This window comes from Anguilla rostrata, chromosome 6 (genome assembly GCF_018555375.3).
Source record: "Anguilla rostrata isolate EN2019 chromosome 6, ASM1855537v3, whole genome shotgun sequence".
NCBI classification, from domain to species: domain Eukaryota; kingdom Metazoa; phylum Chordata; class Actinopteri; order Anguilliformes; family Anguillidae; genus Anguilla; species Anguilla rostrata.
Genome location: NC_057938.1, coordinates 11,392,839 through 11,415,314, shown reverse-complemented (window position 1 = coordinate 11,415,314; position 22,476 = coordinate 11,392,839). Strand labels below are relative to the sequence as shown.

At 51.4% G+C, this 22,476-nt stretch overlaps 1 protein-coding gene across 1 annotated transcript in view; it reads left to right on the top strand.

The window, feature by feature from the left end:
- Nucleotides 1–20,853, top strand: part of LOC135256515 (dynamin-like 120 kDa protein, mitochondrial) — a 32,642-nt gene extending 11,789 nt beyond the window's left edge. The window contains exons 19-31 of the mRNA XM_064338347.1: nt 47–162; nt 1,381–1,445; nt 2,100–2,180; nt 3,428–3,602; nt 4,252–4,400; nt 4,803–4,911; nt 5,370–5,449; nt 5,860–6,000; nt 6,337–6,453; nt 7,030–7,123; nt 7,671–7,781; nt 18,434–18,505; nt 19,016–20,853. Of these exons, the coding sequence (XP_064194417.1) occupies nt 47–162; nt 1,381–1,445; nt 2,100–2,180; nt 3,428–3,602; nt 4,252–4,400; nt 4,803–4,911; nt 5,370–5,449; nt 5,860–6,000; nt 6,337–6,453; nt 7,030–7,123; nt 7,671–7,781; nt 18,434–18,498 (1,303 nt within the window). The 3' untranslated portion in view covers nt 18,499–18,505; nt 19,016–20,853. The remainder of the gene's footprint in view (nt 1–46; nt 163–1,380; nt 1,446–2,099; nt 2,181–3,427; nt 3,603–4,251; nt 4,401–4,802; nt 4,912–5,369; nt 5,450–5,859; nt 6,001–6,336; nt 6,454–7,029; nt 7,124–7,670; nt 7,782–18,433; nt 18,506–19,015) is intronic.
- Nucleotides 20,854–22,476: the final 1,623 nt, after the last annotated feature.

Genomic DNA, 22,476 nt, shown 5'->3' with positions numbered 1-22,476 from the left:
TCTCAATCTCTCTCTTTCACACACACACACACACACACACACACAGGAAAGGCATGCTGAAGCCTCACCAGGTGACCACTAAGAACCTGAGCCTGGCCGTGTCTGACTGCTTCTGGAACATGGTGGGCGAGTCGGTGGAGCAGCAGGCCGACGCTTTTAAAGGTAGCGCCGGGGGCTCCGCCGCGCGCGGAGCGCGTTACACCAGGGGGCGCTGCAGACGCCGGTGCAGACCGGTGCGGACCGGCTCGGCCCGCGTTAATGAGCGACAGCAGACTCCACACGTCCGCGCTAAGCGCAGCTCGTCCCCCGGATGGCGAAAGAGGCTCGGGTCGATACCCGGGCTGCCCGTCTCCCTCCCGCACACCTCGCTGACACGCCGCCGCTCGTCACCGCACCTCTCTCCGCCAATTAGAGGAGGGCCAGACCTCAGACCGCGGTGAAGTAGATTTATGACGCCCGGCTCGGCCCCCCCCCCCTCGCCTTTACGCTCTCCATCGATTTCCGCCGCATCAGATGGCGAGCGTGAGCCTGGGGGGGAGGGGGGTAGTGGAGTGTGGAAGCGGTTGCTGGTATCTCTATTGTGTGAGTTTGGAGTGAGACGCTACCAGGACAGCCTGTGGGAGAGAGAGAGAGATGAGCGGCATTAACTGAGTGGAGGAGCATGCTAATACGAGAGAGCCACAGACACACACACACACACACACACACACTCATGCACATACACAGCGAGAGGCAGGCCTGAAGAGAGCTACATTGTTACAAAAAGAGAACTATGCCCCAGAAGTACAATGCACATCATCTTCATTTTGGCGATGTTGAGTCACAGCTACAGATTTCATTAATGCACCTTGTTTTTGTTTTGCTGTCCTGTACCGCACGCTATGCTGTGTTTCACTGTAAGAACAGGCAGAATCAGCTCCAGAGTGGCTGTGGAGCCCTGTGATGGAAATGCGCTCTGGTACTTGACTGTTTTAAAGACAGAAGCAGGCTCAGCTGGCCGCTTTTCATCTTCAGTACGATCGTTTTGGCCTCATCCCACATCATATGGATTTTAAAGGATCTGAATATGAAATCCATTCAGTGCAGTAGCACGCTTTTTTTTTTTTACTGGTCTTACAGGCCGTGCTGTTTTTTTTTTTTTTTTGAAAAGAATGGCTCTTGACAGGGAAATCTGAATATCAAACGGGCCTGGGGGGCCGCGGGAGGCCCCCTCGCTCTCTCTCTGGCCCAGTGATGAATAACAGCCCGCGCGCCTTTTCCCCGAACAGCTGATGTCATCCGCTCTTAACTATTTATGATTGTTTCAGGAGACGGAGTATTGATCCATCTGCTCACAATGTGTGCATTTTTTTATCTGCTTTTTTTTTTTTTTTTTTAAAGCGTCTCGTTTCAACTTGGAGACCGAGTGGAAGAACAATTACCCCCGCCTGCGGGAGCTGGACAGGGTGAGGACCCCCCCCGGCGTGTCCGTGGAGAGGCTGGGCTGGGCTGGGCTGGGCTGGGCTGGAGTGGGGCGAGGGGGCCTGGAGGATGGGGGACCCCTTTTCCGAACGCGGAGTCATCGTGTGAGGGGGGCAGAGGGCCGCCTCGCATGCAGCCGACTGCTCCGGAACATTCCCCGTGTCTGAGTTCACCTCGGTTCCCCAGTAGAGCGTGTCGGAGAAGAGCTTTTCCTTGCCTCTAATCAAGACTGTGCCATGTCAGTAATGGGAGAATGAGGCTTTCCAAATCCTAACGTTGAAGTGGATTGCAGCTGTTATGTGCTCTCAGTGATGGCTGTCTGGTGTGGGGCAAAGTCCTGTGATTGGTTGATTTGCATCACTGTTTGTGGTAGCTCCACCCAGTCTTGGGTTCATGACACCTCATTCTTTTATTACTTTGGTATAGTAATACTCTGAATCGTAAAAATGTACCCTTTAGGTCTTATTGTATCACTACTCTAGCTTTGATATCTGAGTCCATTTCTGAACTGTAAAGAAAAGACGAGAATTACTTGACAAAAATGTTAAGTCAAGGAAAACAGCCGAAGGGAGAGATTAATTTAAGTTGTGAGAACCGTGTTATCGCTGGAATTTGTGACCTTTCCCTTTATTTCGCAGAATGAACTCTTCGAAAAAGCCAAGAATGAAATCCTAGATGAAGTGATCAACCTGAGTCAAGTCACCCCAAAGCACTGGCAAGTATCCGCAAGTTCCTGTTTGTGAGAGAGCGAAAATCTGGCTCACACGGTAAGAGCAAGCAATGGCATCAAGACCCTGGGTCAGGGGTATGCCTGAGAGGTCTACCACATGGATTTAAGAGTCCTTCATCCCTGCTTGGTGCACACCAGCAATTCATTGATGCATTGTATTGAGATTATATTAACTGCATGTTTTATACAACGGCTTTCATAGCCTTCAGTGCTTTTCTAAATGTAGCCTAAACTAGCCTAAACTAGCTTTAACGTGACGCAATTATCTAACGAAAACACAAAACGCTCGGCACGTTCAGCGTCCCTGATGACGGACATCGATCATGTGGCTACGATACGCACCCTGTTCGGAAAGGTCTTTAAAAAAAAAAATTAAAAAAAATAAGGACAACAAAGTGCAGCAGGCTCGGTGGCGAGCTCACCGGCGAGCCGTATGAATCGGGGGAGGGGTTACGGGAGTCCGCGCGAGGGCCATTAGCGGAGCGGGATCAATGGGATGATGAATGGGAGCCTGTTAGCGCCGCTGAGGCCTGGGCTAGCCCGCCGCCGCCGCCGCCGCAGCGCGTGCACGTATTGATATGAGGGACCAGGGCACGGCCGGGGGCGGTGAAATATGAGCACGGTCCCGTGATGTATGGGGCTGTCGTTAGGGGCGAACAAAAAAAATCGTTTACCCTCGCTGGCTTTCAGCTGGCTTGTTGCTGGCTGTTCCTGAATCCATTGTCATGTGACCTTTTTTTAAAAAATATATTTTTTTTTTTTTTTTTTTAAACATGTCTATAAGTGGCACCCGGGACTGCCCTGTCAACTTTTTCAATTATACATCAATTATACGTTCAATATACCTTTTGCAAAAGGCATCGTTCAGGTCAAAATTCTATGTAAGCCTAGGTTTTTTGCCTTTACAGTGCTGTATTTTGGCACTGTGCTTGATTTAGGGAAAAAGACAGTAAGCTTTAGGTACCCTTTAGACTTTGAATATAAAAGAAGGTAGGAAATGTGACGGTGGGTTAGCATGAAGGCTGCAGATGTAAAGTGAAGATGTTTGTATCATTGGGATGCTTATGACGTAACCCGTCTCTCAATAGCCAGCCGCTTAGCTGGATAAATTAAGAGGTCATGGCAGTAGGTCCAGTGTGAGGTTTGCACTGACAGTGCAGGGGCTCTGGGCTGTTATTGGGGCTCTGACTGAAGCCTCGGGGTGCTGTGTGTTTGACCTTTGACCTTCACAGGGAGGACATCCTGCAGAAGAAGCTGTGGGAGAGGATGCACACCCACGTCATAGAGAACATCTACCTGCCTGCCGCGCAGACCCTGGACTCCGGGACCTTCAACACCACCGTGGACATCAAACTCAAGCAGTGGACAGACAAGCAACTGCCACGCAAAGCGCTGAAGGTACTGACCAACGGCCTCATTCAGACACCTCTGGAGGTACTGACCACCCATCTTATTTAGATACCTCAGAAGGTACTGCCCACACGCCTCACTGAAACACCTCAGGACGTACTGACCACACGCCACACTGAGACAGCTCAGAAGGTGCTGACCACACACCTCACTGAAACACCTCAGGACGTACTGACCACACGCCACACTGAGGCACCTCAGGAGCTACTGACCACTCATCTCATTTAGACATCTCAGCACGTACTGACAAGTGCAAGCTACCTCATTTAGGCACCTCAGGGGGTACTGACAAGCACAAGAGACCTCATTTAGACACTCAGAAGGTACTGACAAGCACAAGAGTCCTCATTTAGACACTCAGAAGGTACTGACAAGCACAAGCTCCCTCATTTAGAATTCTCAGGTGGTACTGACAAACTGCCTCACTCAAGTATGTGAAGTATCAACAGCCCACCTCAGAGTCATTTCACCACACACCTCACTAAAGACTTCAAAACCTGGTCTGCAGTTGAGTAGTTCTTGAAACACTCCAGTTTCCGTTTTACATGGTTCATCCATTGTAAAAGCAATTTAAGGTGGATCCTATTTTGCTCAATGGAAAAATGCGTTGTGTTAATGTTGTGTCCCCACCCTGGCTCGTTCTCTGGGAGGTGCCTGGAGCCTACAGGACGAGTTCACGCGCTACGTGTCCGAGAGCAAGGGGAAGGACCGGGACGACATCTTCGACCGGCTCAAGGAGGCCGTGAAGGAGGAAAGCATCAAGAGACACAAGTGGAACGAGGAAGCGGAGGAGAGCTTGGTAAGGACATAGCACGAGGTCTTACCCTTCTGTATAGAGAGCTAACACACCGACTGCCAGTGAGCAAACCGAGCATCATCTATAACTCACAGGCTGGTAGCGCATGTAAACACACACCAGTCAAACCTAGGCCAGTCGAGTCCAGTTATGTAATGAAGAGAAGGCTCCAGTCCCACGCTGCGGACATGTGCTGCCGTGCACTGCCAGGGCACCATGTGAGGCGGTGCGCAGGCCTGTTTTGATGCAGCGTAGGGCTGGATCACGCACCGGCCCTTCACAATGCCGCCTTTGTTCCGCGCCGGGCCGGGAGCGGCCCCCGGACCGGACGGTGGGCGGGCGGGCGGGCGGGGCCGTGGGAGAGCTCCTCATGAGGCCGTCGTGCGCTGTGTGTGTGTGTTTCAGAGGGTGATTCAGCACAACGCCCTGGAGGACCGCTCCATCGCCGACAAGCCCCAGTGGGACGGCGCCATCCGCTTCATGGAGGAGACTCTCCAGGCGCGGCTGGAAGACAGTGAGCCCGCTCTCATTACCGTCACGCGCATACGCTTCACCCTGAGAGCTCAGCCTCAGTGAGAAACCTCAGAAACCACCCCTTCCTGACCCAGACCGCCTGAGTGACCCAGACTGACTGACTGAGACTGACACAATGTTTTCGTTAGCCAGAGGAAGGGCTCAAAGAAAAGGATCCACCAAATTAGTCGCAGGCTCTCTCTCTCTGTCTCTTCCCCCTCTCGCTCTCTCCATTGATTGCAGAAGCAGGTCAGGTTAAGCACAAATCAGAAGTCCAGTAGCAGTGCCCCACCCGGGGATCGATCCTCCACCCTCTGTCTGGTTCTTCAGACGTTACGGCACTCTCTCTCCCTGGCCGCCCGCGCCATAGCCGGGCTCTCCCGTTCTCCCTGGCTGTGTCGCCCTGGCGATGAGCACGGGGGAGATTCATGGTGTGCTAACGCTGACTCTCTCTCCCAGCGGAAAGGGTCATCGAGGACATGGTGGGACCCGGCTGGAAGCAGAGGTGGATGTACTGGAGGAGCCGCAGTCCGGAACAGGTCTGCTCTGTTTCCTGCTTTAATATGTCATTAAAAGGTTAACTAAAAAACACGGTATGTTTCTGTATAAGTAAGGTACTCGGGTATGACTTCTGGACTCAATATGTAGCAGTGCTGTCCGTTCATGCCATGAATTCAGACGCATTTTATTTCACTAAGGAATTGGCCAGCCGTCGAAGGCGGAATTTCAGGTATTTGAAGCCGAGGGCCAGTAGTTTAGTTAGCTATGTTCAGTGTGCACAGTACCCAGTGCCCAGTGTTCAATGTGCTGTACCCTGTGAGCAGTACTTAATGTACAGTACTCAGTGTGCTGTACTGTGTGCAGTACTTAGTTTGCAGTATGTAGTGAGCAGTACTCAGTGCGCAGTACTCGGTGTGCTGTACTCAGTCAGCTTGTGTTTGGCTTGCAGCACGTCCGCAATGAGACCAAAAAGGAGCTGGAGCGCATGCTGAAGCTGAACGAGGACCACGCCGCCTACCTGGCCAACGATGAGGTCACCACCGTGCGCAAGAACCTGGAGGCTCGCAGGGTGGAGGTGGACCCCAACCTGGTCAGTGTCTTTAGTGTCTGCAGAGCTCCTCAGCCTGGAGACCCATAGTGTGTACAGGGCTACCCAGCCCTGGTCCTGGAGGCCCATAGTGTGTACAGGGCTACCCAGCCCTGGTCCTGGAGGCCCATAGTGTGTACAGGGCTACATGAACCTAAAGCACATGCCCACTGGTCTCTGCATTCGGTCCTAATAATCCACTATTTGCTGACTCCAAGCACGCTCCTGAACCTGGGTTGTTTCTCACAGGCAGGTGATTGATTAATGGCTGTATGACTGCAGAACCCAACTGTGCCTTCTGCCTTGACCACATGCCGCTACCTCTCGCTTCCTCTCCAGATAAAGGACACCTGGCACCAGCTGTACCGCCGGCACTTCCTCCAGAGGGCGATCTCTCACTGCAACCTGTGCCGGAGGGGCTTCCACTACTACCAGAGGGGCTATCAGGACTCGGAGGTGAGGGTTACAGTCAGAGGCTCCGCTCATCAGTCCTCCTGCCTCCGTATCTGGCCTGAGTTCCTGTCGGTATAAACAGCTGAACTTCAAAGATGGGCTCTGCTGATGAAACCTTCTGCTCAGCAATACAGGGCCAGACCTTTCCATGTAAAGTTCAGAGAGTCTAACATCTTGTTCCCATACAGCATCCTTGGTGCAGTCGTCAGTAATTCAACAAGTGCAGTCTTGTGAATTTCTGTCAGTCCGCAGCAGATTGATATTAGTGTTTTACAATGTGTGTCTGGCCTGTGGCCTGTAGTCAGCCTCCAGTTACTGTCTAGGTCTGCTTACGGCAGCCTTCATACACTAAGAAGAAAGGAACAGATTTTGGAAGCATCAATCATTTATTAATGAAATCGGTGAACACCCCTTCCCTCGTGTCCTCAGTTTTCCCCCTAACTGTAGCGGGATCACAGACCCAGTGCTTCCCCTCTGTGTCCTTAAGGGTAAAGGGTGTAGATCAGCAGGATGTGAGAGTGTGTCAGAGAGGGTGTATGGGTAAGTGTGTAGACCTGTGTTCCGTTGTGTTTGCCGCAGCTGAACTGTGACGACGTCGTCCTGTTCTGGCGAATTCAGAGAACGCTGGGCATCACCGCCAACACGCTGAGGCAGCAGCTCACCAACACGGAAGGTAAGGGTCGGGCCTCCGAGGACTGATCTGGGATCAGCTGTTTTCCTGCCCTTCGGAGCATATCAGCCTGCACAGGGAACCCACAAGACCACAATTTATCATTATTAAAACACTATTGCAATTATCATTAATTCTTTAGTATTCACTGTGTGTAATACACAGTATCTCTTTCAGAAATGACTCGTCAGCTTCTCATGAAATTTATATGGTTAGTAATCCAGGTAAAGCAAAGTTAAAATATATCAGTCAAAAGTACGTAAATGTTTTCAGAACATTGTAACGACTGAGTACTGCCCATGCTAACATGTCAGCAGCTCACATTAAAATTTTGTGAAACTATTAGTGGCAGCAGCCTTATGGGAAGGTGACTCTGCCTTATATTCTTATTGCAAATTGCCATCGGAATTTGTGCTTGTAAGAAGTGGGCAGATCTCCTGGAGTGTGGTCGACAGGCTGAACATGACCATAGCTGACAAGAAGGCTGAGCTTGGGGGTGCGGTTGAGCTGGTTGTGGTCGACCATTGACCGTTGTTTTCCGGGCCCTCAGTGCGCCGCCTGGAGAAGAACGTGAAGGAGGTCCTGGAGGACTTTGCGGAGGAACCGGTGAAGAAGAGTCAGCTGATCACGGGCAGGAGGGTTAAGCTGGCCGAGGACCTCAGTGAGTCTCCTGCCGCCACGCGCTCGGGCCAAACCCACTGAAGCCTCTTAGCTCCTTTTCAACATGTAGCTCTACTGCACAAGAGTAGCCTTCTGCTTTATCACCTCCATACCCCTTTCTGACTCGGCCTAATCATTATGTTATTGTGAAAATCGTGCCTGCTTACTAATGGTGTGGGTTTAATTAGGGATGGGACGGTGTGTAGTAAATGTGTGTGTGTGTGTGTGTGTGTATACTGAATGGGTGTGTGTGTGTGTGTGCGCGTGTGTATATATACTGTGTGTATATGTATGTGTGTGTGTGTGTGTGTGTGTGTGTGGGGATCCTCCCTGCTCTCTGTCAGGGAGCCCGGCCTGTCTCTTCTTGGTCATTTGATGTTTAAATGGCCGTGCTCTGGAGAGGACAGGGCGCTCATTGGGAGCACGATGGCTGTCATGCTCAGGCCCCTGGGCTGCATTAACTGGGCCTCAAACTGAAGCAGGCAATTTGTGGGCACAGCGAATGGGCCAGACCCTGTCCCCGTGCTGTCTTCTCCTCCAGCTGATAAAAGTCTTTAACTGAACCCTTCCCCTTAACCAAATTGGACTATCTGCTCGAGATAACACGCATTTAGCCTAGCGCTAACATTTCCTGTCGTGAGCTTGTAAATAGCTGGTCTCTACATATTTTTCCCGCTCTGTCATATAATTTGTCCAATTTGGTCAAAGGATGCAGCTTAATTACACCCACACCCCCTTTTCCTGTTCTCTGGAGTTAAGTGGCCTCACCAACTAAATGACAATATCTTTGTTTCTCTTACAAAATTGAGATTATGGTTTGGTCATTCCGAGCTGACCCATGCAAATTCCCTCTGAAAGTCGTGGACTGACACCAGGGGGAAAAAAACTCATTTGAAAGCTGGTTCTAGGTACCCTGAGCTGGGTCTATAAACGGGATCTGTGGTAATGGCTGTGAGAGGGCTCGGGGGGGGTCACGTGACCCCGAAGCGCTGGGCTTCCTCCCAGAGGGAGGCCGCGTGTGCGCCGGACGGACGTCCACGACGGTCACGCTCCTAAAATAAGTGACCCGGCGCCCGGAGGCAGTGGGCCCCGTGCGTCCGTGCGAACGAGGCCCGATGACACAGGATGCGGTTATGTCTGGAAGCGGCTGGCTTCCTCTCGGCGAGGGGCGGTGAGCGCGGGTGAGTCACACGGTCCAGCCGCCCCCCCGGTGGCCGTCCGGGCGCTGCGCGGCTCCGTGGGGGGAGGGGGGCCTCCCGCTGCCGCACGCGGGCCCTTCTGTTGTTAGCGACGCCGACTCTGCGGCGGGGAAGCCAAAAAGCAAAAGGGGCGCCTTGTTTTCTTTGTGTGCGATATGCTAATAAGGACAGGTCCAGGCAAGCAGCGGGGTCTGGCCGCGGGAAAAGGGCTCTCCCGCCTCGGTCTCGTAACTGGGTGACGGGAACAGGCGAGTTTCAGCGCTAGCGGGAAACCCTCAGCGAAAGCGATTAGCCTCAGAGGGGGGCCTTCCGCTGAATCCGCGCATTGTTTAGGCTGCTGGTGCTTCAGGTCGTTGGAGTTCGCGGCCCCGCAGGGGAGAAATCCGGAATGTTCCGTCTGCAGCCGCGCTGAGGCCCCTGGCAGCCTGCGGCCGTCTGGGCCGCCCTCAATGCCACGCGGCTCCCAGCTGCCAGTCCACCTTTAGAGAACGCCCCCCGCTCTCTCGCCCTCCGCTCTCTCGCCCTACGCTCTCCCGCCCGCCGCGCTCCTGTTTCCCGTAACACCGCCGGGCGGCTGATAGGAGACGGCGGGCGGGGATTCCCGGGCCTGCCAGGGCAAGGTGACGGGGTGACGGCCCCCCCAGCCCCCCCACCCCCCCGAGCGCAGCTCTCCTGCGGAGAGGTCGGCAGGCCGGTGCCAGCCCGTTGGCCGCGGGCAGATGGCCGCGCTCCAGGGACGAGGGGAGGTCGAGCGGGGCAGACTTCATGCCCGGGCATGCCCCGCACAGAGCTCTTCACAAACAATGAAGAGGATGAAAGATGAAGGCCAATTCACTGAGGACCGGGGACCATTGTACTTGTAAACTGAATTTACTGAAAGCATTCGAACAATACATACATTCTAGCCTCAGTTTAATTTTGCAGCATGTAGACACCTTGCTATTAAGTGAAATAAGAAATAAATATAAGCGTTACTTTAGCTGTTCTCTATTGCCGTTTAAAATCCATCCAAAGCGTTCTGAGACCTGTCACTGTGAGCTCTTGGAGAGCTGTGTGGTGAAGGTATTCGCGTGGTAAATGGAAAAGGTCTTTTCTTTAGTGGTTTTCTTTGAAAATTCCTATAGGTCTGATCCCAGCTAAAATTAGCACTGGGTGACGTCTTCGCAGGTCAGCGTGACCGCACAAGCAGACTGACCGCCGTGCCCGCCCGCGTCCTCTCAGGTCTCGCGTGTTTCGTGTGAGGGAGAGCGGGGCGTTCCCCCAGAAGGGCTGTCGCTGCGCGCGGGGGGAAAAGGTGAAGTGCGGCAGGAGGGAGGAGGCCTCCGCGGCCCCCGAGGCGGGAGGTTTTGGCGACGGGGCGGGTCTCGGCGCGTGGCTTTTCAGTCGCCCGTGGAAACAGCCGGCGGGGCGGGTGTCAGAGGGGCGGGGCGGGGCCGGATCTCACCTGTCTGCTGTGAGACGGGGGAATGCCCGGCGTGTGACCAGACAGGCGGAAAGGAAGCGCAGCCCCTGGGGGGCTGTCTTGCGTGAGGGGCGTGCCCGCACTGGCTGGCTGGGGCGGGGCTGCAGCGCTGTCTCTAAGCTCTGCGCTCAGGCCCTGCTAAGCCCTGCCTAGGGGTGTCTGATTCAGCTCTCTCCTGACTGAGGTGTTGAAGAAGAGAACAGAGGCTTCTGTGGCGCTAGGTCTCTATTATCACACGTTGTAAGCCTTAAAGGGTTAGTTAATTTTGTGGGTTTTTAAAAAGTTTGTGTGACATGGAGGATATTTTAGATATTTACAGGCGTTTTTAACGACCCAACGGCTTCACAGTGGCAGTTGTGATGGGTTTTTTGTTTAAAGCAAGAAAGTATGCTTCACAAGTAACTCCAGTGCAGCTTGTACAGTGAACTGTCCCTTTAAACATTCAGTGTGAGCTCATTTGGCTCACTGGGGGGATTTTAAACATTTTTTATTGTGAGGTAAAAACCTGGAGGAAGGGAGTGTGTAAATGAGAAGCCCTGACTCGCTGCTGACCTGTCCTTTCAGCAGTCCCCCCCCCCCCCCACCCCCCTTCTCTCCCTCTGTAAACAGTTTACCTGAGCCCCACACCTCCCGCGGCCCTGGGGAGCACTGAAGGCCCAGGGCTGCTGGTGTATGTCAGGCAGGCTTCCCCCCCCCCCCTTGTCTCTGGAGCGCTCTGAAGGCGCTCAGACAAGCCAGCGGTCTACAGCTGCCAGCGCTCTCTCAGGAGTGGGGGGGGGGGGGGGGCTTATCGATTATCAGACGTGAAACAGGCCAGACAAGCTGGGGGGCCGGGGGGCTGGGGGGCTGGGGGGCTGGGGGGGCGGTCTGCTCCGAGGCCCGGAACGTTCCTCCCTGCCCCCGCTGCTCTCCGCACGCGGTCAGCGCTGCGGCGTGATGGATGGCGGCCGGCCGCTCTCTCCGCCCGTTAGTCCGGGCCCTCCGGCGCTTTATCGAGCGCGGCCTCCGCGCGGGCAGCGCTACGGGCTGCGGGTCGGGGGCCGGGCGGGAACCGCGGCTCTGCTTCTCCAGACGGGAGCGGGAAGGAGCAGGCAGCTGCGTGACATAGCGGTTAAAGGGCTGAACTTGTTAGGGGGAGGCTGCTGGTTCGATTCCCGTGTGGGGCGCATTGTACTGCATTGTATTCTTGAAGAAAGTAATATACTTTCTTCAAGAATACTTGTAAAAAAAATATATATATATAAAAATATATGACCTGGGTAGGTTTCTCTGAGTACAGGCGTCTCTTAAGCACATAAATTATGTGATGTCATTTAGGAATTCCTTGTCCCCTTATCTCATCGTGTCTCAACCTAGTCAGACTCTAATAATAAGATTATGAGCCTGACAAGTGAGGCTGTCATATTTTATTTTTATGTTCTGTAACATGGACGACACAATAAGAACAAACAGCTTGGATCAAGCAAAGTCATTGTTGTTTCTATGGTTATAATTTGGTTGAATTCACTTTATTGTTGTAGGTGCTTTTTAACATATTAACTCCTTCGTATCAGCACTGTTGGAAAAATGAAATCTTGGGGAGCAGAAGTTTAAATGCCTGTGGTTCCGTCAGTAAAAACACTTGCCTTGAAAAAGGCCACGCCCTAAAACCTTTTAGCTGCCTATGACCGGGCACCTCAGGCAGCTGCTACATAAGCGTCTCCTAGCTACTCATCAGGCGGTTGCAGGCTGTCAGCTGTCATCAGTGAAAGATGCACTTCGGATCATCGTGAGCTGTACTGCAGAGCATTGTGGGGCTTGTAGTGTGGAAGGTGCTGATGGGCAAATGTGTATGAGCACATAGCTGCATAGTGGTCCCTGTGGAGTTGTGTGTAGTATAGCAGTGTAATGAGGGCCAAGTGGTTCCACATTGGCAAACAATGAGGGTACTTTTCAGCTTTTGTCCTACTCATGAGTCATTGTCCAACACATCATTCAAATCAAAACTCTGATTTTTTCCACTGCGACAGTTTTGAGAAAATATGGGTTTGTCCTATAGTTATTTGTCCAATAGTGCTATAGTTATTCAACTTCATTGTAGTCTCAAAACAGCAAATTAACATAGATTGCCATCTGTTTCTGCTGTCATTCAAACAAAGGTTTTACTGTCAAGTGATACAAATTTTTTGGAGGGATTTGCCAGCTATGATTTGATCCGTAAAAATGTCTATTATCTTCACAGGGTTTTGGTTTTCAGAGTTAGAGGACAAAGAAAAAAAAGAAAGAAAAAAAAAACCTGTCAAAGTCGTTATCCCGTCACGAAAGAGCCGGAGGTCACATGGCCGCACGCCACTCGTGATGAAAGAGCGTCCGCTGAAGCTCGTCGAGCTGCGGCGTGCGCGTTTCCTCTCCAGCCAGCGCGTCATCTCCGTCCCGATCTCGCCCAAAAGGCTCGACCCCTGCGCTTCTTTACCTTCTCAAAGCTTCGGGCGGGATTGTGAAACCAGCCCGAAAAATAAAAGCATATGAATTCATATTTAGGAATATTAAACGGGTCTTGCGTTGCCGGGGGTTTGCTTGGATCTTCTTACTCATTTGTGTGCGACTTTCCTGTGGGTTTCCCCAAGGGACCGAACCCACAACTCGTTCGCACATCAAAATGTGTTACCGTCGATGCACGAGACTTGTTTTTGAGGAGCGGTGTTTTTCTTTTGTTAAGCTTTACCCACGGGCGCAGTTTGGAACACGGACTGTAACTGACTTAAACACCGGCCTGGATTCAATCAATATTTGACCCCGTCTGACTTAAATAAATGCAAGTGTTTGCGCTTTTCTCCAGGAATGCAGTCTGGGAGTTCAGCAATCACCCAAATGAAATCAATCAACTGTTCATGAAGAAAGTCACTTATTTCTTTCTAAGTCAGAGTTGAGAGCTGTTGTCGACTGAATCTCCACCAGCGTTGCTTTGTCCTCCAGGGATCCTGATCAGCAGAAGATTGGCACTGAGTTTATGCCAGGGACGCTTTCCACGGGTGAGGTCTTTATAGCTACACATTTCGATACTTACAATTGCGCTTGCTCTTGGGGTCTTGGGTACGATTGTGATCAGAGAGTCCGCCTGCGTGGACAGGATTGCTTTTTGGACAGATGTGGCTCCCCCTGCATTATGTACATGCAGACTGGAGAGGGGCCAGCAAGGAGCCGCCCCCCAGAAGCAGCCCTGATGTTAAAAGCACGTTTCCCCGGCCGCCTGTGACAGATAGGTGTTTATGGCGCTCCCGACGGCGAATTGGGAAACCAGTCGGGAGCAGCTGGAGGGAGGGAGGGAGGGAGAGGGAGAGGCCCAGTGCGGTTCCTGCCTGCGAGGGCTCGGTCGCGACCCTCGCCCGGAGGCTGGGAAACACGCGGCCGGACACCCTCCCACCGCCCGCCGTCCACCCCCCCGCCCCTCCCCCCATCTGTTTCAGGGTCCCGGGGGGAGGTCTCACGCCCGTAAATCTGTCACGGGCGTCTGTGAGCGATGCAGCGCGTGAAAGGAACGCCGCTATGGGTGGTTTTCCCTTTCTCTCAGAGACGTTAAAATAAAGGGGGGGATCCTGAGTGCTCGCTTTTCCTGTGCGGAGCGTCCAGGGGGAAACTGAGGGGCGGGGGAAAGCCTTGCGGCCGATGATTCCCCGCCGCCTTTTTCCCTTCAGGGTTACAGCCTGACCCCCGCGGACTCGGGGCAGCCTGTCCCATAATCCCTCACTGGGCCAGAGCAAGGACATACTGAACCTTCTCAAAAACTGCCTAGTGATGTAAAGATGGCTGGTAAATGCTGAAGTATAGCGTGCATAGCATGTTTTCTACATAGCATGTGTTCCCCCCCTAACACTGGGGCATAAGACTGCATAGCACATGTTTCTCCCAAATTAACAGTTTCTACCGTTCCCAGACTTTCTGCGTGTCCTCTCTGGCCCTGCACTAGATTTTCAAAGATATCGTTGTTAGGCTGGATCACTGGTCGTAGCTTACATGTTGTGGTGTTATCTATTCATACAGCTGGGTCTGTACTGAAGTAAGCTGAGCCCAGTGCTCAAGGATACGTCAGAAGTGGCCCCACCTGGGAATTTGAACCTGCAGACCTCAGGTCTCCAGCCCTGTTCTTTAACTGATACATTGTAAAGCAACTCTAATGACAGTACCAGGAACCTGATTGTTCTCTTCAGAATCATTCTCAAAGTGCTCTATTATCTATATAGAAATCATTTTGCTTTTTGTTTTTTTCATTGTATGCACAGGACAGATTTGTTTTCTGTATATTGAAATATGAAACAAGGGATTGGTCCCTTAAACTTCTGGTCAGACATTTTATTGAAAGCAGAGTTGGGTGTGCTTTTCATCAACATAATGCATGATGGATAGTTGTAGAGCTTTATAAAAATGTAGGCCTGTTCCTTTAGAACTATGTATTACAGGTTCTTCCAGTCAGTAGTCAGAATTAACACTTCCTAATGCAAACATCCACAGAGTTTTAAGTAATTAATTGAAGTAAAAGCGGCCTCAGCTGTGTGCGGCTGATTATTTCCCTTCTACGTCAGCTACATATCGCTCTCTTTTCTCTTCGCGCTCTTTGTGAACCCAGACCCTGACATCCCTGCTTCCTGAAGTCGTGAGTCAGAGTGCGTCTGGTTAAAGCATAAGCTCGGCGGTGATTTGTGGACGTTTCTATCGAAGGTGTTGCGTTGTTGACATCCTGCTTTACGCGGCGCCGCAGCGCTCTCCTCCCTGGGTAGCTCTGGCGTGCCGCTAGCCCGGCCCCCAGCAGGTTTATAGCCAGGTTCACCGGCGCCATGGGCATTTCTGCTCGTTGCATTAGGACGGTACATCGGATCTGTACAAAACCATGCTCCGGAAAGTTCTACCAGCCTGCTACCTGCGGATGTGACTCCCAAGACCAGAGTTCACCTGTCAGTTTTAATTTACGGGAGCTGCAAAGGTTAGACATGTCCACATACAATACAATACGCTACAATACGCTCTTATATAGCGCTCTTCATGCGTACATCCCAGGGCGCTTTACAAAAAAAAAAAAAGGCATTTCTTAACTAACAAATGGATTTCAAATCACACTGAAGTTGTCAAATGTTGCCAATTGACACTGAAGTTCACACACTGAAGTTGTTTGAGTCGAACAGCAGACAAACAGCCATTAGAGTCTTTGTGAGGTCAACCAGGTGTAGTTGTAAAAACTCAGAAACCACAGGGAGAAGCTTTGCTGAGTGGGCACTGTCATCCCTCAGTTGTTTTTTTGAAATATATATCTTGCACCTTCCACACATTATTTTTGGCTTTCACAGTGAATGTACCCCACGTGCGCTCTTGCCGAACTAGACGTCAACGCGACATTCTGGGAATGCGCGGAAGCGGCACACGCGGAATTCGCTGCGTTACCGCGCGCCGATGAACGCCCTGGTTTTAGCGGCCGCTCGTGGTCCCTGCGCGCTCCGGGGCCCGTCCCGCCGTAAATGGATTAAGTTTCTTTCTCAGCGGCCCTCGGGGCCCCGCACTTTTTCCCCAGGATCCGGGGGGACCCCCCCCTGGCGTTGGTGGCGGGGGCGCTCCTCCGGGGCCACACTGTTTCAGACTCTAATTACAGGTCAATTATCGGCTTTGCCAGGTCCTACAGCGGCGGGCATATGGGGCTCGGAGGCGCGAAAGTGGGAGTGAAAGAGATATCATTTCATGTGGAGATCAGGGGGAGAGGGACCTGAATGGGGGGTGGGGGGGTGGGGGGGGGATTTGGGGAGGTTCCCTGAATGGGACAAGCCCCCAACAACAGTGTCTATGAAAAGGGCCCTCTGGGATAGGGGCCAGGGGATTATGGGAATATTCATGACACAGATAAAGGGGAGCCATGAATTGATGTGTCGAGCAGCTCATCTTTTAGGTAAACAGGATCTAAATGGGGGTTTAAGTCCCGCTCCCTCTGAGGTGCGGGGAAGAGCGGACTGTGTCCATTGGCGTGGCGTCCCTCCGCGGCCACAAATAAATAAAGGTTTGTTTCAGCTCCCGGGCGCGCGGCTCTCCCCGCATTCCTGTCCTTGGGGAAACAGATGGTAGGAGAGAAAAGGCCCTGCTTTCACACAGCACTCTTGTGTTGTTAAAGCTGAGCTGCGGCGCAGATCTGCTGGGCTTCTTCCCCCTCTCCAACCCGCCTCGTATAGCGCTGCTGCACATGTCGCTTACGTTTTGTGCTATCTTCCGTTGGTGAAAAGTGTTAAGCTGGTTTTTTTTTAAACATCCTCATAGAGAGTGCTTCATAGAGAGCCCTACTGTGTTCCTTTGCTACTTATAAAGTTGCTAAACTTACTGACGTCTTTTGATGTAATGATTTTATATGGGCGTATCGTATGTTCTTTAGCTAACCTTTTTGATTAGTTATATTTAATTGCGCTTGCGTGAAGTTTTTCCACATGTCACTACACCTGCAGAATGGGTGCTGAAATGATACATCTCATGCATTCCTGGGGAGTGATCATCTTATTCGGGTCTTTACTGACTGAGATTTTTGATGAAAATTTAGAAAGGGAATCTTGCATTTAAAAGAATTTAAGTCATGAAGTTTTCGGCTTTAATCTCTAATGGCTCATTCCACTGCAAGACGTCATCCTTTCTCCTCCTTGGCATGCAGAGGTAACTGACCTCCACTGCTGATCATTACAGAAAGCTGACCACTGAACACCTTAACATTTGACAGCAGTCTGGTGGGCCAGCTGTTCTGCTGTGCTGCTGTTTAACCTCCACCTACAGCTCTCTGCTTCTCCTGTGTGCCTTTAGTTTAGCTTTAATTTAGCTTATTCCACATTTATACAGCCATTTATTCCCAGATGAATTCTGTATGTTTCTGTGGGCTTTGTACCTGCATCCGATGATGTCACTATCGCCGGAGGACTTCCCTGGGAGAATCTGCTAGGGAGGATTTTTTCTTCGTGCAAAGTTTAACTATTGTAGCATTCTTCAGATGTGTAGAGCCCTCTTCAGTTTATTTCCGACACCTCACATGCTTTTATTCTTTATTTACTTCCATAAGTTCAGGGAATATTTGTCCAGTTTTCCCCAGAAAACTGAATATATCTGAATGTGTTGTTTCAGCTAATGCTGCCTGGATAATATCTTGTCCAAATACATTATCTCCAAAAGAAAAACAGGCACAGATATTCTGTCTGAATCATGTTACTCTCTATGGTCACAGTATTAATTTGGGAGCAGTGCAGTTTGTGTGTGGTCCTTCTCTTGCCCAACTTGGCTTTGGTCCTTTTTCTGTTCATTTATTTAAAGTCTCATTAGATGTGTATAAAGTCATGTCAGAGGCAAATTTAATGTAAAACTAAATTTTGTGAATAGTAGAGGTCAGAAAAAGATGGGGTGGAAGAAGTCCTGTCACCGTGGAAGGATTTTAATGACATGGAAATTCCATTCAATTTATTTACCATTTTACACAAAGAAGGGAGTCGAAAGACATTGGAATCTTGTTTGCCTACATCCCTATGCAGCCGTGTCGGTTGTTTTTCATTTGTTTTGTGTGCGTGTCACACCACATTGAGGCCGGCCGGAGAGTGAAATGTCTGTCTGGCTGCTTGTCTCGGTGCGGTTCAGGGATCGGAGCAGCAGTTTCCCCCCTTTTGAGCAGCGGCCAGCCCGCCTTCGGAGCAGCTGCCGGCTGAATGGCGCTCCTGTCCCGTGAATCCGTGTCTGCCATTGTTTGAGTTGTGATCGAGAGCCGCGCAGTTTAGCGTAGCGTCGCGCGAGGACACGTTATTAATCTGGGATGATGTCCCCTCAAAAGCTGCCGGGACACAAAGCAGCTCCCCGTTTTTTTTTTTAAAGGTTTGATCGATGTTCTCAAAAAACACGACAAGTGGCGGACGTCGGCGCTCTTGAAATTTAGCTCCATCGATCAGTGTGGTTTTTAATGAAATCACGGTGAGGTGACTTTGACGCTAACGCCTTTTAACGTGTCTGCTTTTTCAGAAAAGGTCAGAGAGATCCAGGAGAAATTGGATGCTTTCATAGAAGCCCTTCATAAGGACAAGTAATGAACAGGTATTCAGTGCTCGTTTGCTAGCGCTCATTTTCTCACATTCCTCTTTTTTTACAGTTGAGTAAAGGCATGTGCTATTAACTTTGGTCATACATAATTCTGGTAGGCAGTGTTTTATTGGCTAAACTGTAAATGAACGGACTACATTTTAGAATTTTAGGGGGCGACATAGCTCAGGAGGTAAGACCGATTGTCTGGCAGTCGGAGGGTTGCCGGTTCAAACCCCGCCCTGGGCGTGTCGAAGTGTCCTTCAGCAAGACACCTAACCCCCGACTGCTCTAGCGAATGAGAGGCATCAATTGTAAAGCACTTTGGATAAAAGCGCTATATAAATGCAGTCCATTTACCATTTAGAAGTGTGTTGTATGTTGCATTGAAAATTGAAGTGTAAAAAGGCTAAGCTAATGTATCCTACTTGCTCTTGGTGTAAATGTGGTGTTTCCTCTCCCAGGTGTTGTAGAATAATATCTCGGTTAGATTCTCCAAAGGAAATGTCCTCATCTCTCTTTCAGGACACGGGATGCCGGCTGCTGATCACCGTCAAGATGGCCGATCAGAAAAGAGAAGGCAACCCTCGCCGCCCTGTGAACTACTGCCTGCCATTTTCTTTCTTCCGTCTGATTTGAACGGCGTCTGCCTCGGCCTGTCCCGCTCCAGTCTGAGGGGTAAAAAGACACACGACCAACTGTTTTTAATGCTGAGCGCACTGAAGAGCAGAGGACTTCAGCACTGACCACAGACTCCTTCTTCTCATCTGGGGAACTTTGCAGCGCCGTGTGTCACCGGGGGAGAAGTTTGAATATTCAGTTCTGATCAGTTACTGCCTTTGTATGTACAGGAAGTGATCCCTGTCTCCTGCTTGTATGCCATGAACTCAATGCGCAGGGGAAAATATGCATTTAAGTGTGGCGCTCATCTGGTTCCTATGAAATGACTTGGAAAGGGAGAGAGTTCCTTTTCTTGCATGGGAGAACCTGCTGCAGCTGCTTACCAAACCTCTACATCTAGACAGGGGTGAATTGATTGATGGGATGGGTGGGGGGGGAGGGGCCCTTGAGATTGGGGTGAGTCTGTGCGAACGAACTCTCAGATTCAAGATGGCTCTGTCCTCCCCCCTGGAACGTTACACGCATCGAGATGTAAATTAGACTCGATGAAGAGGCCAAGGCTACAGACTCCGCCTCTGCCAGTCCAACAGCCACACCGGCCCGTTTGTAAGATGGCCGAATCTGATTACTATTCCTGCTCTGTTTATATGCGTCTTGTTTTGTGCGTCTCGTGTCGTAAGTGTAGAAGTAGTCTCAAGGTTAGTACAGTTGCACTTTTTAAAATGTCGGATTCAAGGAATGAAGGGGGGGCATTTAGTTGTAATATAGCAGTGAATCTGCCTCACTACCTTTCACACTGCACTGCGATTTGATTTACAGAATTTTTTTTTGTTTTGTTTTTGGGAGAGGTTGGAAGGAGGAGCACATTTGCGCGTTGCCTTGTTTTTCCAGCGTAGCAGTTTGGTGTGAGGGTGGTGTGAGGGGACGTATTTACAGTACAGCTGTCATGTCGAGAGTCGCTGTTTCCAGGGAGCGGTGTTTGGCAGGGTGGGGTCTCGAAAGGGCCCTGGCTCGCTCTCGTGGCCGTGAAAGGCCGCCAGTCGGGACTCTTTATCGTGGACCAGGTTCACAGAGCACTCAGGATGGAGTCTCCCAGCGTTGGTGTGTGGTAATGCAGTGTGCGGTATGGAGGTGTATGGTATAGTACCTGTTTTACAGCACTTTAAACACTGAGGGCCAGAGCAGCTTGGCACAACTCTGGCCTGCATGCTAACAAAGAGCATCAGTATCAGGAAGACAGACCACACTCACTAAGCACTTCACATGGACCAGGAAGGTATGCTTTTACCTGGGAGCTGTACAGTAACACATACACTTCATTCCTCCAACCAGAGCACGAAACAGACCAGTGTCCTCTCAACAGACTGAGCTCTGAGCTTTCCTCCTCCATACCCTCTACCTGGAGTGTAAGACAGAGTCTGAATGAGAGAGGTCCAGCTTCACTCCTGCTCTCAGGAAGGTCACTGCAGAGTTCCCATACCCGTGTGTCAACGACAAGGTTTATGTTCTGTAAATGGAAAATGAAGAAATCACAAAATTGCATCATTCTTTGGGAGGAGTGTGAGAGCGCAGTTCTGACGATAGTACTGTTGTAAAGAAACACATTTTTGTTGTGGAGTTTATCTGCCGTATATGAGTTGTGACTTTGCATGATGTGCCACATCACATGTTAAATATTTATTAAATTTGAGCTTAAGAACAAGTAAGCACTGGATATAAGTAAAGTCTCATTTTCAAAGCAATTGAGTTTGTGTGTGTGTCTGTAACTGCTAATTGCATCTGCATACTTCTGTGTGTGTGCATGCACGTGTGTATGTACTGGATGTACATGTGTGTGTGTGTGTGTGCATGTGTTTGATTTGGTGTGTGATGGTTGGCAAACATACATGTAGGTGAGTGTTGCACGTGTGTATGCGTGTGGATTCGTTTATGTTGGTGATGCTTGGCAAGACATGCATGTAGCTGTCGTGTGTGCGAGTGTGTGCAAGTGTGTGTGTGTGTGTGTGTGGGCATTCAGTGAATCCTCAGCATCAGTATCCTGCTGCAGTAGCTGAGAATGGGAAGGTATTCAGCTGGGTCTGTAGACAGCTGTCTGAAACACCCTGCTCTCTCTCTGTCTCTCTGCTCTCTCTCTGTCTCTCTGCTCTCTGAGTGGCCTGGACCTCAGGCAGGAGAGGCCAGGCAGGCAGCCGTCTGAAACGCGCCGCTGCTCCCCGCTCTCTCTCTCCCGCTATCTCCCTCTATAAGCGGCCTGGGCCTCAGGCAGGAGAGGCCAGGCAGGCAGCCGTCTGAAACGCGTCGCAGTTCCCCGCTCTCTCTCTCCCGCTCTCTCCCTCTCTCTGAGCAGTGTGGACCTCAGGCAGGAGAGGCCAGGCAGGCAGCCGTCTGAAACGCGCTGCAGCTCCCCGTTCTCTCTCCCTCCCACTCTAAGCAGCCTGGGCCTTGGGCGGGAGAGGCCAGGCAGGCAGCCGTCTGAAACACGTCGCAGTTCCCCGCTCTCTCTCTCCCGCTCTCTCCCTCTCTCTGAGCAGCCTGGGCCTCGGGCAGGAGAGGCCAGGCAGGCAGCGGCACGCAGCGCTAAACGCTCAGGGACAGCGCTGAGGAAAGGCCCTGATGGCTCGCTGATTGATAACTTCTGGGGTCGAGGTCTGTAACCTGTGCTTCCTCTCCTGCCTCTCCAGGACCGGGACCTGTCGAAGGACGAGGGGAACGGGAGGAGGAGGCAGGGGGAGTGGGGGTGGGGGTGGGCGGGGGGGGGTGTCCTGCTGACTGCCCTGCCCTCCCAGCGCTCTGTTTCCACATTTCAAAAAGCCAAGTCATACCGCCCCCCCCCCCCACGAACTTCGCTTTGTGACTTCATTCACATGCCTAAAGACATGAGAAAGTCAGCCCTCTCTGCCCCCCCCCCCCACCTTCCCCGTCAAGACCCCCCTTTGTGCTAGCAGATAGCCACCTTCACGGGCTGAGGAGGACACACTATGCCGACCATTAGCATCTCCAAAGGCGCTCACGTTGACTAATAGTCTGGGCCACCATGCCGCGGTTGCTCAGCTTGTGCTTCGCCTATTATGCGGGTGACACAAAGAATCCGAGGCCTGGTTAGGGCCTGTCAGATCTGGTCGGGTAGCAGACGCACACAAAGCTTCATCTTTGCCCTTTCTGAATGGACCGCCCTGCTCTTTGTGCCATTTTTGTCCTCCTCTGTTTTTTGCGGGAATGGCTGAATGGGCTCTGGGGTAGGTAAATAAATTCAGTGATTCGGGGGGCGGACAGTCGCGGACGTGTTACCGTTTGTTCGCAGGCTGGTCTTTGTCCCGTTCCGGTCCCTGCGCAGGTTAGGAGTTAATGGAGGATCTCATGGGCAG